At 50.6% G+C, this 19,971-nt stretch overlaps 1 protein-coding gene across 2 annotated transcripts in view; it reads right to left on the reverse strand.

Moving 5' to 3' along the window:
- Positions 1 to 3,275, reverse strand: part of KREMEN2 (kringle containing transmembrane protein 2) — a 42,101-nt gene extending 38,826 nt beyond the window's left edge. Inside the window, exons 1-3 of one of the 2 annotated variants that reach the window (XM_077494051.1) lie at positions 3,081 to 3,275; positions 2,909 to 2,992; positions 2,399 to 2,567 (exon numbers count right to left, since the gene is read on the reverse strand). In XM_077494051.1, coding sequence (XP_077350177.1) covers positions 2,399 to 2,567; positions 2,909 to 2,992; positions 3,081 to 3,114 — 287 coding nt within the window. In that variant the 5' untranslated portion in view covers positions 3,115 to 3,275. The remainder of the gene's footprint in view (positions 1 to 2,398; positions 2,568 to 2,908; positions 2,993 to 3,080) is intronic. The other variant, XM_077494050.1, reaches the window with a different exon arrangement.
- Positions 3,276 to 19,971: the final 16,696 nt, after the last annotated feature.

Here is a 19,971-nt window from a genome sequence, read left to right on the forward strand (position 1 = left end):
CTGACACCAATGATGGGGCACTATTCCACCCACTGACACCAATGATGGGGCACTATTCCTCCCACTGACACCAATGATGGGGCACTATTCCTCCCACTGATACCAATGATGGAGCACTATTCCTCCCACTGACACCAATGATGGGGCACTATTCCTCCCACTGATACCAATGATGGGGCACTATTCCTCCCACTGACACCAATGATGGGGCACTATTCCTCCCACCGACACCAATGATGGGGCACTATTCCTCCCACCGACACCAATGATGGGGCACTATTCCTCCTACTGATACCAATGATGGGACACTATTCCTCCCACTGACACCAATGATGGGGCACTATTCCTCCCACTGATACCAATGATGGGACACTATTCCCCCCACTGACACCAATGATGGGACACTATTCCTCCCACTGACACCAATGATGGGGCACTATTCCTCCCACTGACACCAATGATGGGGCACTATTCCTCCTACTGACACCAATGATGGGACACTATTCCTCCCACTGACACCAATGATGGGGCACTATTCCTCCCACTGATACCAATGATGGGGCGCTATTCCTCCCACTGATACCAATGATGGGGCACTATTCCTCCACTGATACCAATGATGGGGCACTATTCCTCCCACTGACACCAATGATGGGACACTATTCCTCCCACTGACACCAATGATGGGGCGCTATTCCTCCCACTGATACCAATGATGGGGCACTATTCCTCCACTGATACCAATGATGGGGCACTATTCCTCCCACTGACACCAATGATGGGACACTATTCCTCCCACTGATACCAATGATGGGGCACTATTCCTCCCACTGACACCAATGACGGGGCACTATTCCTCCCACTGACACCAATGATGGGACACTATTCCTCCTACTGATACCAATGATGGGGCACTATTCCTCCCACTGACACCAATGATGGGGCGCTATTCCTCCCACTGACACCAATGATGGGACACTATTCCTCCTACTGATACCAATGATGGGGCACTATTCCTCCCACTGACACCAATGATGGGGCGCTATTCCTCCCACTGATACCAATGATGGGGCACTATTCCTCCACTGATACCAATGATGGGGCACTATTCCTCCCACTGACACCAATGACGGGGCACTATTCCTCCCACTGACACCAATGATGGGACACTATTCCTCCTACTGATACCAATGATGGGGCACTATTCCTCCCACTGACACCAATGATGGGGCACTATTCCTCCACTGATACCAATGATGGGGCACTATTCCTCCCACTGACACCAATGACGGGGCACTATTCCTCCTACTGACACCAATGATGGGACACTATTCCTCCCACTGACACCAATGATGGGACACTATTCCTCCCACTGACACCAATGATGGGGCACTATTCCTCCTACTGATACCAATGATGGGGCACTATTCCTCCCACTGACACCAATGATGGGGCGCTATTCCTCCCACTGATACCAATGATGGGGCACTATTCCTCCACTGATACCAATGATGGGGCACTATTCCTCCCACTGACACCAATGACGGGGCACTATTCCTCCCACTGACACCAATGATGGGACACTATTCCTCCTACTGATACCAATGATGGGGCACTATTCCTCCCACTGACACCAATGATGGGGCGCTATTCCTCCCACTGATACCAATGATGGGGCACTATTCCTCCACTGATACCAATGATGGGGCACTATTCCTCCCACTGACACCAATGACGGGGCACTATTCCTCCCACTGACACCAATGATGGGACACTATTCCTCCTACTGATACCAATGATGGGGCACTATTCCTCCACTGACACCAATGATGGGGCACTATTCCCCACCACTGACACCAATGATGGGGCGCTATTCCTCCCACTGATACCAATGATGGGGCGCTATTCCTCCCACTGATACCAATGATGGGGCACTATTCCTCCACTGACACCAATGATGGGGCGCTATTCCTCCCACTGACACCAATGATGGGGCACTATTCCTCCCACTGACACCAATGATGGGGCGCTATTCCTCCCACTGATACCAATGATGGGGCACTATTCCTCCCACTGATACCAATGATGGGGCACTATTCCTCCACTGACACCAATGATGGGGCACTATTCCCCACCACTGACACCAATGATGGGGCACTATTCCTCCCACTGACACCAATGATGGGGCGCTATTCCTCCCACTGATACCAATGATGGGGCACTATTCCTCCCACTGATACCAATGATGGGGCACTATTCCTCCCACTGATTCTGGGGTAGTTTCTACTCCCACTGGTCACAGTCCAGCCCCCCTAAAGTCTGAAGGACAGTAAACTGGCCCTTTGGTTGGAAGGTTTTGGAGAGCCCTGCCATAACCCACCCCCACCGGTGGACTTACCTGCAGTAGTTGTGGTCCCCGAGTCCCAGCTCTCCGGACGGGTCGGAATGGGTGTTGAAGCGGTGCTGGATGGTTTGGTTCCAGTAGAGACACCGGATGTCTTCTGCTCCGGCACGGTTGACGGAACCCCGATAATCCCTCCCGTTCACCGTGAAACATTCCGAATGTTCTAATGTGACAATAGAGATTTGATTGTCAGCTCCCCGGGCCAGGCTTTATGATCTCCTCTGTACAATGCTGACACTCTAATAACTCTTCTTAACTTCAAAAGAGTAAAAACTTCAAAGGCTCAAACAATCTGCACAGCTGGGCCTCCCCTCCCCCCACCGAGACCCATAACATCATCCTATCAATCCCACTTCAAAGGGGGCCCAGGAGCCGCCCCAACACGCCGGGGGCCCCAGGCAGAAATGTGATGTAGGGACAAGACTTGGGATCAACTCGTGTCTACAGAGAGCAAGAAAACAATGGTGCAAATACAACCAAACTTAACCCTTTACTTTTACACACCTGGGGGGGAGCCCTCACCCCTCACATCGAGGACCAGAGCCAGGAACAGGAGAAGCATCTTCCATGGAGGATCAGGAGACCCGACTATGGAAAAATAATTGGATTAATGATAAAAATACTACTACAAGGCAGAGCAGTAATGTCTCCAGGACAGGAGAACCAGGAACCTCACCTGAAGAGTATGGAGGGACTGACCTCCTGCTCATAGAAGGTCCACTAGCTCAGCATTCTTCCACCACTCAGAAGGGTCCAAGAATTTCTTCTACTGAAAAGAACCAGTCAGGGGGGGTAAAGTTATCTCTTCCTCAAGGTAGAACCGGTCAGGAGGGTCTATATATTTCTTCCTCAGTGTAGAGCCAGTCAGGAGGTTCTAGATATCTCCTCCTCAGGGCAGAACCGGTCAGGAGGGTCTAGGTATTTCTTCAGGGTAGAACCAGTCAGGAGGGTCTAGATATCTCCTCCTCAGGGCAGAACCAGTCAGGACAGTCTAGGTGTTTCTTCTTCAGGGCAGAACCAGTCAGGACAGTCTAGGTGTTTCTTCTTCAGGGCAGAACTAGTCAGTAGTGATGGACGAACTTCCGACGGGACGTTTCGCGAACGCGAAACGCGAACGGACACAAACGTTCGCGAAAACGACCGTTCGCCGCGGGCTCCATTGACTTCAATGGGAGGCGAATTTCGCAAACCTTTAGGTCGAATTTGCGGCCACGGGGTAATTATTAGGGGGTAGCACGTAGTCCCACCACCTGGACAATAGCATAATACATGTATGAGGTGAATTTGGGATCGATAACTACAAGCATTTTTTTTTTATTTGGGAAATTGTTCTGACAATTCAGGACTATGGAGCTAATGAAGGCAATGGAGGAGAGGGAAGGTCAGGGACCAGGGTAGGCAAACAAGAGGGTGCAGGAGATACAGAGCACTGACAGCAGCACCGTAATACAGAGCACTGACATCAGCACCGTGACATACAGCGCTGACAGCAGCTCCGTGACATACAGCGCTGACAGCAGCTCCGTGACATACAGCGCTGACAGCAGCTCCGTGACATACAGCGCTGACAGCAGCTCCGTGACATACAGCGCTGACAGCAGCTCCGTGACATACAGCGCTGACAGCAGCACCGTGACATACAGCGCTGACAGCAGCTCCGTGACATACAGCGCTGACAGCAGCTCCGTGACATACAGCGCTGACAGCAGCTCCGTGACATACAGCACTGACAGCAGCTCCGTGACATACAGCGCTGACAGCAGCTCCGTGACATACAGCGCTGACAGCAGCACCGTGACATACAGCGCTGACAGCAGCTCCGTGACATACAGCGCTGACAGCAGCTCCGTGACATACAGCGCTGACAGCAGCTCCGTGACATACAGCGCTGACAGCAGCTCCGTGACATACAGCGCTGACAGCAGCTCCGTGACATACAGCGCTGACAGCAGCACCGTGACATACAGCGCTGACAGCAGCTCCGTGACATACAGCGCTGACAGCAGCTCCGTGACATACAGCGCTGACAGCAGCTCCGTGACATACAGCACTGACAGCAGCTCCGTGACATACAGCGCTGACAGCAGCTCCGTGACATACAGCGCTGACAGCAGCACCGTGACATACAGCGCTGACAGCAGCTCCGTGACATACAGCGCTGACAGCAGCTCCGTGACATACAGCGCTGACAGCAGCTCCGTGACATACAGCGCTGACAGCAGCTCCGTGACATACAGCGCTGACAGCAGCTCCGTGACATACAGCGCTGACAGCAGCTCCGTGACATACAGCGCTGACAGCAGCTCCGTGACATACAGCGCTGACAGCAGCTCCGTGACATACAGCGCTGACAGCAGCTCCGTGACATACAGCGCTGACAGCAGCTCCGTGACATACAGCGCTGACAGCAGCTCCGTGACATACAGCGCTGACAGCAGCTCCGTGACATACAGCGCTGACAGCAGCACCGTAAGCAGCCCCAGGAGGAAGTCAGCACAGCACAGGGATGGTGTGATCCCCTCATAATAAGAACCCCCAGGAGGAAGTCAGCACAGCACAGGGATGGTGGGAGCCCCTCATAATAAGAACACCCAGGAGGAAGTCAGCACAGCACAGGGATGGTGGGAACCCCTCATAATAAGCAGCCCCAGTAGAAATATGACACCGCTCAACCTCTTCAAAGAGGAGGGTAGGGGCATATAGTACGGTGTGCTTTTTTGGGTCAGGGAAGTGAGCCAAATGAATTAAGAAGGTCTGTGTGCTTGATTCCAAAAATTGTTTATAGACATATACATGGTCTACTGATCACATGTGTTGAATTCCTCCGAGATCCATGCCTCATTCATTTTTAGAAATGTGAGGTAGTTAACACTGTGGTGAGCTAGGCGAGTACGCTTATCGGTCACAATCCCCCCTGCTGCGCTGAACGTCCTTTCGGACAGGACACTGGATGAGGGGCAAGCCAACAGTTCGATTGCAAATTGGGCAAGCTCTGGCCAGAGGTCAAGCCTGCCCACCCAGTAGTCTAGGGGTTCATCACTCCTCAGAGCGTCCACATCGGCCGTTAACCCAATGTAGTCGGACACCTGACGGTCTAGGCGTTCCCTGATGCTGGATCCGGATGACACCTGTCGATGGGTCGGCTGAAAGAATGACCTCATATCCGAAGTCACCAACACATCTTCAAACCGGCCTCTTCTTGCAGGCGCTGTTGGATTGGTACCCGCAAATCCTTCTCTGGGAGTGGGAATTGCTCCTCTGCCAGCGCACGCAAAAGCAGAATGCAGCATTTCTCGAAGCAAGGCCTGGAAGTGCTGCATTCTGACAGCCCTCTGCGACGGCGGTAACATTTCCGCCATTTTGTGTTTGTACCGGGGGTCTAAGTACGTTGCCACCCAGTACTGGTCCTTGACCCTCATGCTTTTTATACGGGGGTCCCTATTAAAACACTGGAGCATGAAGGCCCCCATTTGCACTAAAGTGGAAGCGGTGTGGTGGCCTGGCTCCTGCTCATCATCCAGGATAATGTCGTCCTCTTCATTCTCCTCTCCCCATCCTCGCACAACAGGGATCCCAGAAAGGTTTAAAGCATGCTCTTCTTGCTCCTGCTCATCCGCCCCGGCACCATCCTCCTCTGACTCCTCATCAGACTCCTGTTGTTGACTTGTCTCAGATAGAGTAGCCCCCCCTGGGAATTCATCCAGCATTGCGACTTCCTCATCTTCCTGCTCCTGCTCCTCCACAGCCTGATCAATGACACGACGCAATGCACGCTCCAGAAAGAAGGCATAAGGTACCATGTCACTGATGGCGCCATGGCTGCGACTGACCAGTTTGGTGATCTCCTCAAATGGCCGCAGAAGTCTGCATGTGTCGCGCATGAGCAGCCACTGGCGCGGTGAAAAAAAACCCAGCTCCCCAGAACCGTTTCTTTCGCAGAGTTCATACAGGTAGACGTTAACTGCACGTTTCTGCTGGAGCAGCCTATCAAGCATATAGAAGGTTGAGTTCCATCGCGTCGGGCAATCGCAAATAAGACGTCTGACCGGCAGATGGTGTCGCCGCTGAATGTCAGCAAGGCGAGCCATGGCCGTGTAAGATCTTCTGAAATGGGCCGAGATTTTCCTTGCCTGCCGCAAGATGTCCTGGACCCCAGGGTATTTGACAAGGAATCGCTGCACGACCAAGTTTAAGACGTGTGCCATGCACGGCACGTGCGTGATTTTGCCCTGTTTCAATGCGCTAAGCAGATTGGCACCGTTGTCACACACCACTTTACCAACTGTCAAATTGAGCGGTGTTAGCCACTCATCTGCCTGTGAACGCAAAGCTGAAAGGAGTGCCGGGCCAGTGTGGCTCTTTGCTTCCAGGCACAACAGACGCAGCACGGCATGGCAACGTCTCACCTGGCATGTGGAATAGGTTCTGGGGAGCTTGGGCGGTGCAGTGGAAGAGACGCTAGCAGCGGAAAAGGAGGAGGCAGCTGAGGAGGAGAGGGAGGAGGATGGAGTAGGAGGAGGAGAAGAAGAGTCAGGCCTGCATGCAATCCGTGGCGGTAAAACCAAATCTACACGGGTGCCACGGGTTACATGCTTGACGGCCGTCAGAAGGTTCACCCAGTGGGCAGTAAAACTGATATACCTTCCCTGCCCGTGTTTGCTAGACCACGTGTCTGTGGTCAGATGTATCTTGGCACCGACACTGTGTGCCAGAGATACATTCACTTGCCGCTGAACATGGCCATATAGCTCTGGGATGCCCTTCTCTGAGAAATACTTCCTTCCTGGGACCTTCCATTGTGGTGTTCCAATGGCCACAAATTTGCGAAAGGCCTCCGAGTCCACCAGTTTATATGGCAGTAGTTGGCGGGCTATGAGTTCTGACAAGCCAGCCGCCAACCGTTGGGCAAGAGGGTTATCCGGCGTCATCATTTTTTTACGCTCAAACATTAGGCCCACGGAAGCCTGCCTTTTTGCAGAAAAATGTGAGCTTGGCGTGATGGAAGGTGGAGTGGAGGACAATTGTGAGGAGAGAGGAGAAGGAGAAGTAGAAGACGAGGCTGGACGGTGAGAGCCTGCAGTGTGGCTTTGTGTGTTCCGTTGCTCCCACTGGGCTCGGTGATGGCTGCTCATGTGCCTTCTTAAGGCGGTCGTCCCTAGGTGAGTATTGGGCTTACCGCGACTAACGCGTTGACTGCAAAGATTGCAGATGGCAACGCTATTGTCAGCAGCGGACACGTTAAAAAAAGCCCACACTGCGGAGCCATGTGCCGGTGTCCTGGGAGCGCCAGATGTGACCGTACATGGTCGATGACTCGCTCCTGATACATTTGCAGTCTGCTTTGTCCCTGCTGTGCAATGTAAGTCATTGCTGCTTCTCCTCCCTATCTGCTGGTCCATATCTCCCTCTGAACTCCCCTCCTCTTCCTCTCTTGTGGGCACCCACGTGACATCACTAGACACGTCATCATCAACGTCACCTTCCCCACCGCTATAAGTAGAGTAGGCAGCAACACCGGGGACCAACCTCCTCCTTGGGCTGATCTGGGTACTGGCGTCAGACTGCTGAGTAGCGCTTGTTGCTACCTCCTCTTCCTGATCCAATACCAAGAGTGGCTGCGCATCAGAAATGTCCTCTTGATATGGATCGGAAAATAATTCCAGTGACTCAAGCGGAAGGTATGTGGTGGTGGTGGTGGTGGTCGTGTTGTTGGTGGTAGTGTCTTTGGGGGTGCACATAGCAGAGAGTGAAGAAGAGGGTGCAGATCGAGAGGATGAGGAGGGTGCAGAAGAGTAAGGCTGAGCGAGCCACTCAACCAAGTCTGGTGCATCCTTTAAAGTAATTGAACGCACCTTCTGCAACTTCCCACTTTGGCTCAAGCCTGTTGCTCCTGCCCTACCCCTACCACCCCTGCGGAAGGGCCTGCCTCTTCCTCTGCATGTCATTTTTTAAATGACCCTGTGACAAAACTCTTAGTCCCTATACCGCTGAAGGACTGCTGCAGTATAGGTGAGCGGTCAGCAGTGGTGCACGTCAACCCTATCTATTGTGGACCTATAGCGGTCCTTACAGAACAGCAGACTGTACCGCACTCAAGCCTATGTACCGTAGCACCCTATACCAAGTTACCAGTCCTTATAAGAACTTTTGTGGACCAAGCAGGTTGTGTATTAGTGTTTAGCAGACTGTACGTCAGTCCCTATACCGCTGAAGGACTGCTGCAGTATAGGGCAGCGGTCAGCAGTGGTGCACGTCAACCCTATCTATTGTGGACCGATAGCGGTCCTTACAGAACAGCAGACTGTACCGCACTCAAGCCTATGTACCGTAGCACCCTATACCAAGTTACCAGTCCTTATAAGAACTTTTGTGGACCAAGCAGGTTGTGTATTAGTGTTTAGCAGACTGTACGTCAGTCCCTATACCGCTGAAGGACTGCTGCAGTATAGGGCAGCGGTCAGCAGTGGTGCACGTCAACCCTATCTATTGTGGACCGATAGCGGTCCTTACAGAACAGCAGACTGTACCGCACTCAAGCCTATGTACCGTAGCACCCTATACCAAGTTACCAGTCCTTATAAGAACTTTTGTGGAACAAGCAGGTTGTGTGTTAGTGATTAGCAGACTGTACGTCAGTCCCTATACCAATGAAGGACTGCTGCAGTATAGGGCAGCGGTCAGCAGTAGTGCACGGCAACCCTATGTATTGTGGACCGATAGCGGTCCTTACAGAACAGCAGACTGTACCGCACTCAAGCCTATGTACCGTAGCACCCTATACCAAGTTACCAGTCCTTATAAGAACTTTTGTGGACCAAGCAGGTTGTGTATTAGTGTTTAGCAGACTGTACGTCAGTCCCTATACCGCTGAAGGACTGCTGCAGTATAGGGCAGCGGTCAGCAGTGGTGCACGTCAACCCTATGTATTGTGGACCGATAGCGGTCCTTACAGAACAGCAGACTGTAACGCACTCAGGCCTATGTACCGTAGCACCCTATACCAAGTTACCAGTCCTTATAAGAACTTTTGTGGACCAAGCAGGTTGTGTGTTAGTGATTAGCAGACTGTACGTCAGTCCCTATACCAATGAAGGACTGCTGCAGTATAGGGCAGCGGTCAGCAGTAGTGCACGGCAACCCTATGTATTGTGGACCGATAGCGGTCCTTACAGAACAGCAGACTGTAACGCACTCAGGCCTATGTACCGTAGCACCCTATACCAAGTTACCAGTCCTTATAAAAACTTTTGTGGACCAAGCAGGTTGTGTGTTAGTGTTTAGCAGACTGTGCGTCAGTCCCTATACCGCTGAAGGACTGCTGCAGTATAGGGCAGCGGTCAGCAGTGGTGCACGTCAACCCTATCTATTGTGGACCGATAGCGGTCCTTACAGAACAGCAGACTGTACCGCACTCAAGCCTATGTACCGTAGCACCCTATACCAAGTTACCAGTCCTTATAAGAACTTTTGTGGACCAAGCAGGTTGTGTATTAGTGTTTAGCAGACTGTACGTCAGTCCCTATACCGCTGAAGGACTGCTGCAGTATAGGGCAGCGGTCAGCAGTGGTGCACGTCAACCCTATGTATTGTGGACCGATAGCGGTCCTTACAGAACAGCAGACTGTAACGCACTCAGGCCTATGTACCGTAGCACCCTATACCAAGTTACCAGTCCTTATAAGAACTTTTGTGGACCAAGCAGGTTGTGTGTTAGTGATTAGCAGACTGTACGTCAGTCCCTATACCAATGAAGGACTGCTGCAGTATAGGGCAGCGGTCAGCAGTAGTGCACGGCAACCCTATGTATTGTGGACCGATAGCGGTCCTTACAGAACAGCAGACTGTACTGCACTCAGGCCTATGTACCGTAGCACCCTATACCAAGTTACCAGTCCTTATAAAAACTTTTGTGGACCAAGCAGGTTGTGTGTTAGTGTTTAGCAGACTGTGCGTCAGTCCCTATACCGCTGAAGGACTGCTGCAGTATAGGGCAGCGGTCAGCAGTAGTGCACGGCAACCCTATGTATTGTGGACCGATAGCGGTCCTTACAGAACAGCAGACTGTAACGCACTCAGGCCTATGTACCGTAGCACCCTATACCAAGTTACCAGTCCTTATAAGAACTTTTGTGGACCAAGCAGGTTGTGTGTTAGTGATTAGCAGACTGTACGTCAGTCCCTATACCAATGAAGGACTGCTGCAGTATAGGGCAGCGGTCAGCAGTAGTGCACGGCAACCCTATGTATTGTGGACCGATAGCGGTCCTTACAGAACAGCAGACTGTACCGCACCCAAGCCTATGTACCGTAGCACCCTAGACAGACCAAGTTACCAGTCCTGATAAAGAGCTTTGTGGAACAAGTGAGTTGTGAATGATTAGCAGACTGCAGCAGAAGGGCAGCAGTCAAGTATAATATTCTTTCTATATTTGGAAGAAAGAATATTATACGTGTACAAGCCTATTACCGTACCACTGATACCAGTCCTGAAAAGAACCTTTGTGGAACTAATAGTAACAGCAAGTCTTTAAAATTATCCTCACTGCCTGACACACTGCTTCCTGCCTGTCCCTATACAAATTGGCAAAAAAGAGTAGGCTGGAACGATTAGCTGGAACAGCTCTTTTGTGGACCTGATAGTAACAGCTAATGATGATGATGATGATGATGATGAAGAAAGACTAATCTGGCTGAGCTGTCCCTAAAATAGCAGCATACAGCGCTCTGTCCCTTTATCTAAACTGACAAAAGAAACTCAGGCTGCTGACCTAACACCTATACCAGTCCTGAAAAGAACTTTTGTGTACCAAATAGCTAGCGTTTTCTCTGTCCCTACTCCACACAGGATCCTTTCCCTACAGTGACAGAAGAAAGAATGTAAAATGGCCACCGGATCGGGTGTATTTATAGGTTAGGGGGAATGTCCAAGTGTCCATGAGCTGTCATGTCTCAATTGGTTGTCCTGTAACACATGATAAACGTGTCACGAAAGGTTAAAGTTCTTGTATACATTAAACACGTAAGTCCGCCGGGGCGAACGACGGAAAAAGGCGTTCGAACCCGCGGACGGCGAAAGTCGGAAATTCGCCGCGAAACGACCGCCGGGCGAACCGTTCGGCCATCACTACTAGTCAGGACGGTCTAGGTGTTTCTTCTTCAGGGCAGAACTAGTCAGGACGGTCTAGGTGTTTCTTCTTCAGGGCAGAACTAGTCAGGACAGTCTAGGTGTTTCTTCTTCAGGGCAGAACTAGTCAGGACGGTCTAGGTGTTTCTTCTTCAGGGCAGAACTAGTCAGGACGGTCTAGGTGTTTCTTCTTCAGGGCAGAACTAGTCAGGACAGTCTAGGTGTTTCTTCTTCAGGGCAGAACTAGTCAGGACGGTCTAGGTGTTTCTTCTTCAGGGCAGAACTAGTCAGGACGGTCTAGGTGTTTCTTCTTCAGGGCAGAACTAGTCAGGACGGTCTAGGTGTTTCTTCTTCAGGGCAGAACTAGTCAGGACGGTCTAGGTGTTTCTTCTTCAGGGCAGAACTAGTCAGGACGGTCTAGGTGTTTCTTCTTCAGGGCAGAACTAGTCAGGACGGTCTAGGTGTTTCTTCTTCAGGGCAGAACCAGTCAGGACGGTCTAGGTGTTTCTTCTTCAGGGCAGAACTGGTCAGGAGGGTCTAGGTGTTTCTTCTTCAATGCAAAACCAGTCAGGAGGGTCTAGATGTCTTCTCTTCAAAGCAGAACCAGTCAGGATGGTCTAGATATCTCTTCTTCAGGGCAGAATTGGTCAGGAGGGTCTGGGTATCTCCACAGCCTTCACTACAACCCCCTCTATCAGGTGAGCTGCTTGTCTCCTCACTGTGGTCTAGAGGTAGATCTTAGAAGTTCTTTAGTTTGAGACCCTCAGCCTACTCTATATATGTAATATTAGTGTATACAGCGATGATAGCCTTCCGCATCTCTGTATACTGCAATGATGGACCTCCAATCTTCCCTGTATACTGCGATGTCAGTCCTCCAATCTTCTCCGTATACTGCGATGTCAGTCCTCCAACCTTCTCCGTATACTGCAATGTCAGTCCTCCAACCTTCTCCGTATACTGCGATGTCAGTCCTCCAATCTTCTCCGTATACTGCGATGTCAGTCCTCCAACCTTCTCCGTATACTGCGATGTCAGTCCTCCAACCTTCTCCGTATACTGCGATGTCAGTCCTCCAACCTTCTCCGTATACTGCGATGTCAGTCCTCCAACCTTCTCCGTATACTGCGATGTCAGTCCTCCAACCTTCTCCGTATACTGCGATGTCAGTCCTCCAATCTTCTCCGTATACTGCGATTACGGCTCTCCAGCTCAGAATGAGTGCGGTGTCCTCTCTGAAGAGACTGTCGGTGTCGGTGGGAGGTTTCTAACGTGTTCAGCACCTGCAGGTGACTCAAGTCTCTACCTGTAGAGGTGTCTCATCTCCCCCCTGCAGGCAGCCGCCTCTCGCTTGGGATGAGCCGTCCTCAGAGCTCTGTAACCTTATCCCTAATAATTGGCTCAGGCAACCCCTGCTGTGTACATTGCTGTCCCACTATTCTGTCACGTCTCCTCCCCCCATCATCCTCATCCTCCAAGTTCATCTCTACCCCATCATCCTCATCCTCCAAGTTCATCTCTACCCCATCATCCTCATCCTCCAAGTTCATCTCTACCCCATCATCCTCATCCTCCAAGTTCATCTCTACCCCATCATCCTCATCCTCCAAGTTCATCTCTACCCCATCATCCTCATCCTCCAAGTTCATCTCTACCCCATCATCCTCATCCTCCAAGTTCATCTCTACCCCATCATCCTCACCCTCCAAGTTCATCTCTACCCCATCATCCTCATCCTCCAAGTTCATCTCTACCCCATCATCCTCATCCTCCAAGTTCATCTCCACCCATCATCCTCATCCTCCAAGTTCATCTCTACCTCATCATCCTCATCCTCCAAGTTCATCTCCACCCATAATCCTCATCCTCCAAGTTCATCTCTACCCCATCATCCTCATCCTCCAAGTTCATCTCTACCCCATCATCCTCACCCTCCAAGTTCATCTCTACCCCATCATCCTCATCCTCCAAGTTCATCTCTACCCCATCATCCTCACCCTCCAAGTTCACCTCTACCCCATCATCCTCATCCTCCCAAGTTCATCTCTACCCCATCATCCTCATCCTCCAAATTCATCTCTACCCCATCATCCTCATCCTCCAAGTTCATCTCCACCCATCATCCTCATCCTCCAAGTTCATCTCTACTCCATCATCCTCATACTCCGGGTTCATCCTTTTAGGACTTTTGTGTTCTCTATAACGACCTGTGACCTGGGAACTCAGCACAGGGATGGTGGGAACCCCTCATAATGGGCAGCGAGTTTGATGCTGACATTTTGTTTTTACAAGAGACCCATCTGAATAGTCTGGCCGATATACATCTGGCAAAGAAGGAGTGGAGACGTGGTCCCTCATTTTGGTCTCTTGAGGCCGAGCCTTACAGCGGGGTTGCGGTCCTTTTTTCTGGTATGGTAACGTGCCGGCGGGTAATTGAGGTAGAGATTGGGAGATGCATGGTCTTGGACGTCTCTGTGAGGGGGCAGGACTTGCGCCTGATTAACATCTATGGTCCCCAGACGAAGTGGGACAGGAAATGCCTCTTTACAAAGATTAAGCCTTTTCTTTTTACGGCCCAGCAGGTTATCTTTGGAGGTGATTTTAACACCATTACTAGGTCTAAAGACAGGAGAGGTTTCAGAGATAAGCTGGGCTATGACACCCTTTTTCTCAATGCGATAGTTAGGGAAGCAGGTCTGGTAGATGCGCACATTAAGCGTTGCCCAGACAGCACGGGGTTCACTTTTCAGAGAGGTAGTAGTCAGAGTAGGATAGATAGGTTTTTTTTTAAAGGGAGACTCTGCTTTTTCGGCACCTGTGTGTCGGGCAGTGGAGTTTTCTGACCACTGTATTCTGTCTGTGACTCTGAATGCCTCAGACATGCCACCTAGGGGGAGGGGTATCTGGAGATTGAATTCGGCCCTCCTGGAAGACGAGAGAGTAAGACAATCCTTTGAGGATTTTTTTCAAGCACAGGTAACAATCCTAGACTTTTGCAACAGCAAGTCAGAATGGTGGGAGCTTGTAAAACAGCGGACTGTTAGGCTTTTCAAGGCCATAGGAAGAAAGAAGCAGCAAGATAAGTATATCACCTACCAGCATTTGCGGAGGAAACTTGACCGCCTTGTTTTGAATAGGCTTGTGCAATTCGTTTCGTAACGAATTGAAATTCGGCCGAATTTTGCATCTTTCGGACATTCGGATGCATCCGAATGTCCGAATAAAAAAAATAACAAATTACAACGAATACGAAAGAAATATAACAAATGAATTCGAATGAATTCGACATGATTCGACGTTATTTCAACCGCATTCGAAAATATTTTGTGACCCGACTTTAGGGCCATGTATCTTGGGGTCACTTGGTGCTAGAAACTCCAAATTTGGATATGTTGTAGTGCTAGTATTATTGTGTTTGCATACCAAATGTGGGGTTTTTAGCTATAAGTGACCCCGAGATATGTGGCCCCAAAATCGGGTCGCAAAATGTTATTAGTTATTAGAGCAGAGAATGACATTTTGCGACCCGAATTTGGGGCCACATATCTCGGGGTCACTTATAGCTAAAAACCCCAAATTTGGTATGCAAACACAATAGTACCAGCACTACAACATATCCAAATTTGGAGTTTCTAGCACCAAGTGACCCCGAGATACATGGCCCTAAAGTCGGGTCACAAAATATTTTCGAATGTGGTTGAAATAATGTCGAATCCGGTAGAAATATTTTCGAATTTGGTTGAAATATTTTCGAATTTGGCCGATTTTTCGAATTCGGTAGAAAACTAAACGAAATCCGAAAACGAATTTAAGGAAGTTAACGAATATAACTAAACGAAATTAATGAATTAAAACGAAACTAAACTAAACAAATTTTTTCCTTTTGCACGTCTGGTTTCGAATGGAGGAGATTGTGGGGCGATCTCTGAGGTGAAGCTCCTCCTTAGGAGACATGAATATGACCGGCACGCCTCTTTGGTTCAGGAGAGGGATTATGGGAAATACCATTCGCCTGACCCTTACCAGAACTGTAAACAGAGCGTAGCAGATAAGACGGTCCATGGCCTGAAGGACAGTACGGGCTCTCTGACGAAGTCTAGGTCAGGGATCCTGGAGGTGGTCAGGTCATACTATGCCGATCTCTTGGGAGGAAGGAACCTTGATCGGACAAGGATGTTGGGTTTTTTGGACTCTACACCAGGACTGGAAAGTAATGTTCCTTTGATGAATTTGACAGATGAAATCACTGCAGATGAGGTAGTCCAGGCTATTGATAAACTGGCCATCAAGAAAACGCCAGGGCCAGATGGGTTGACAGCTGAGTTTTATAAATGTTTTAAGACGATCCTGGCTCCCTACCTTGCAGAGGTTTTTAATAGCTGTTTGTATGAGGGTTCTCTCCCTCCCTCCATGAGGCAATCTGCAGTGATCCTTCTGTCAAAGGGTAAAGATCCTTCGATGATTGAGAATTGGCGCCCCATTAGCCTTCTTAATGTCGATAGAAAGATACTGGCAAAGATTTTTTTCTGGCGATTATCGCCAGTGGCAGGCAGTTTGTTATCCCACCACCAGCACTGTTCGGTCCAGGGTAGAAGCACTTTCTCAGCAGTGTTAGCCGTCCGGGAGGCCTTGGAGCGTTGTAGGGCTGCTGGTTGGGGTAAATTTTTGCTGACATTGGATCAGGCTAAGGCCTTTGATCGGGTTAATCATGAGTACTTATGGCTCCTTCTTGGCAGATATGGCCTGGGGGGGGGGGGGGGGTTTCATTGATTGGCTCAAGATTTTGTACAAAGGGGCTGAAAGCTTTCCTCTGGTTAATGGTTGGGTCAGGCAACCCTTTGTGGTCAGCTCGGGTGTGCGTCAGGGGTGCCCATTGAGTCCTCTGTTATATGCATTTGCAATCGACCCCTTCATCAGAAGGCTGGAGAATGGGCCATTGTGTGGGGTACCTATGGGCATCGCTGGTGTGCCTCCTTTGAAGGTTGTGGCCTATGCTGATGACGTTTCTGTTTTTGTCTCTGGGACTGGGGAGGCGCAGGAGGTGGTCTCAGTGATAAGGCAGTATTCAGAGGCATCAGGTTCAAAGGTCAACCAGGACAAGTGTGAAGCTTTCTGGATGGGCGTGGAGGGTGAGAGCTTTGTTCTCCCGGATGACTTCCCGAAGCCCCAGCAAAAAATGAGAGTTCTAGGCATTGAATTTGGCCCAGGTGACTATGGTCATGCAAATTGGGTGAACAGGCTGGAGAATGCCGATGCCAAGGTGGCAAGCTGGAAAGGTTGGCAGCTTTCCTTGAGGGAAAAGGTTGATCTGATCAAGACTTACCTGATTCCGATTTTTCTATATGTCAGTTTTGTTTGCGTTTTGCCAGCTTCTCTCTATACCAGGGTCTATACTTGTTTCTTCCAGCTGTTATGGGGGAACAGAATAAACCTTGTCAAAAGGAATGTGACTTACCTTTCTAGGCGGGAGGGTGGTCTAGGGATGATCAACCCTGTAGTCTTTTTCTCTCTGATGTTTGTGAAGTACAATCTTGGTAACATGTTGGCAGAGAGACCGCCTGGGTGGGTTGGTATTTTCCAGTCCTGGTTTAGGCCCTTTCTGCGAGACTGGGAAAATGGTGGGCCAGTGAAAAGCCTGAGGGTCAAGCATGATAAGCTCCCGGCTTATGTTGCCCCGTGTTTGAAAATACTTCAGCAGTGGCAAGTAACAGCAGGAGAAGTCAGATCTCTTCCAAGGAAACTTCTTGAGAAGCGGATCATGAGCTCTGCTTTTTGCGAGCCACTGGCCTTGAGGGATTGCCCAAGCCTGGTTTTGGGGGTGGGTTTGTGGTTGGTTAATTTGGAGAGAATCCCAATGAAGTTTAGGGATCAGGCTTGGCTTGCCTTTCATGGAAAACTATATGTGAAGGGCAACTTGAAGTTTCTTTCCATGAGTGATCGGGCTGCCCGAGAGTGGAGTGTGGAGGAGTGGTGGAGTCCATGGATCACTTTCTACTTCAGTGCCCTTTTAATATAGATGTGTACAAGAGGGTGGGGAGGGCTCTGAGTATACCCTTCCTCCCCCATATGAGTTATGCAGAGTGGGTGTATGGGGCTTTCCAGACTCGTCGGGATTATGATTTGGAAACACTTTTTTTAGTTAGTTTAGTAGTCCGTTATTTCACGTGGAGTGCACGGTGTCAGGTATCCTTACGGGGTAAAATCCTCCCTGTGGAAGTGGTGGTGCAGAACATTCTGGGTGAGGTTGGGAAGATTCCGGGTCTTGAGAAAGACAGGTGGCAGCAGGAGGCCTGGATAAAGGCGTGGAGGAATATCAGGGCTCTGTAGCTGCTGCCTGTTGATCTCGGGGTGTGCGGCTTTCTTTGTATTCTTCTTTCACTCCCCTAGATTTTCAGATCAAATATGATTTTGATAGAAGGCTCCATGCATGGTGACGGTGATGTTCCTTAGTCTGGCTCTCCCATAGGGATTATGTAATGCGCAATTTGTTTTGTTCTTGTTCTTTCTGGTTTGTATAATTATATTCAAATATTTTGTAAATATGTTTTATTTATTTATTATGTTTTTTTTTGTATATAAGTTGTTGTTTGTAAGATTTTCAATAAACAAAATTAACCCCTCATAATGGGCACAGCAGGTGTACAGACCGGGAAACTAGGCACAGGGATGATGGGAACTCCTCATAATGGGCACAGCGGGTGTACAGGGATGGTGGGAACTCCTCATAATGGGCACGGCGGGTGTACAGGGATGGTGGGAACCCCTCATAATGGGCACAGAGGGTGTACAGACCCGGGAACTCCTCATAATGGACACAGCGGGCATACAGACCGGGAAACTAGGCACAGGGATGATGTGAACTCTTTATAATGGGCACGGCAGTTGTGTAGAGGGATGGTAGGAACCCCTAATGGGCACAGCGGGTGTACAGACCCGGGAACTCAGCACAGGGATGATGGGAACCCCTCATAATGGGCACAGCGGGTGTACAGACCCGGAAACTCAGCACAGGGATGGTGGGAACCCCTCATAATGGGCACAGCGGGTGTACAGGGATTGTGGGAACCCCTCTTAATGGGCAGAGCGGGTGTACAGACCCGGGAACCCCTCATAATGGGCACAGCGGGTGTACAGGGATGGTGGGAACCCCTCATAATGGGCACAGCGGGTGTACAGGGATGGTGGGAACCCCTCATAATGGGCACAGCGGGTGTACAGGGATGGTGGGAACCTCTCATAATGGGCACAGAGGGTGTACAGACCCGGGAACTCCTCATAATGGGCACAGCAGGCGTACAGACCAGGGAACTCCTCATAATAGGCACAGCGGGTGTACAGACCCGGGAAAGCCTCATAATGGGCACAGCGGGGGTACAGACCAGGGAACTCAGCACAGGGATGGTGGGAACCCCTCATAATGGGCACAGTGGGTGTACAGACCAGGGAACTCCTCATAATGGGCACAGCGGGCGTACAGACCGGGGAACTAGGCACAGGGATGGTGGGAACCCCTCATAATGGGCACAGCGGGTGTACAGGGATGGTGGGAACCCCTCTTAATGGGCACAGCGGGTGTACAGGGATGGTGGGAACCCCTCATAATGGGCACAGAGGGTGTACAGACCCGGGAACTCCTCATAATGGGCACAGCGGGCATACAGACCGGGAAACTAGGCACAGGGATGATGGGAACTCCTCATAATGGGCAGTGGGTGTACAGGGATGGTGGGAACCCCTCATAATGGGCACAGAGGGTGTACAGACCCAGGAACTTCTCATAATGGGCACAGCGGGCATACAGACCGGGAAACTAGGCACAGGGATGATGGGAACTCCTCATAATGGGCACAGTGGGTGTACAGGGATGGTGGGAACCCCTCATAATGGGCACGGCGGTTGTGTAGAGGGATGGTAGGAACCCCTCATAATGGGCACAGCGGGTGTATAGACCCGGGAACTCAGCACAGGGATGGTGGGAACCCCTCATAATGGGCACAGCGGGTGTACAGACCTGGGAACCCAGCACAGGGATGGTGGGAACACCTCATAATGGGCACAGCGGGTGTACAGGGATGGTGGGAACCCCTCATAATGGGCACAGAGGGTGTACAGACCCGGGAACTCCTCATAATGGGCACAGCGGGCGTACAGACCGGGGAAATAGGCACAGGGATGGTGGGAACCCCTAATAATGGGCACAGCGGGTGTACAGGGATGGTGGGAACCCCTCATAATGGGCACAGTGGGTGTACAGGGATGGTGGGAACCTCTCAAAATGGGCACAGAGGGTGTACAGACCAGGGAACTCCTCATAATGGGCACAGCGGGTGTACAGACCCGGGAACGCCTCATAATGGGCACAGCGGGCGTACAGACCAGGGATGGTGGGAACCCCTCATAATGGGCACAGCGGGTGTACAGACCTGGGAACTCAGCACAGGGA

The sequence above is a fragment of the Lithobates pipiens genome, unplaced genomic scaffold (genome assembly GCF_037356315.1).
Source record: "Lithobates pipiens isolate NorthernLeopardFrog02 unplaced genomic scaffold, aLitPip1_a1.2 Scaffold_22, whole genome shotgun sequence".
NCBI classification, from domain to species: Eukaryota; Metazoa; Chordata; class Amphibia; order Anura; family Ranidae; genus Lithobates; species Lithobates pipiens.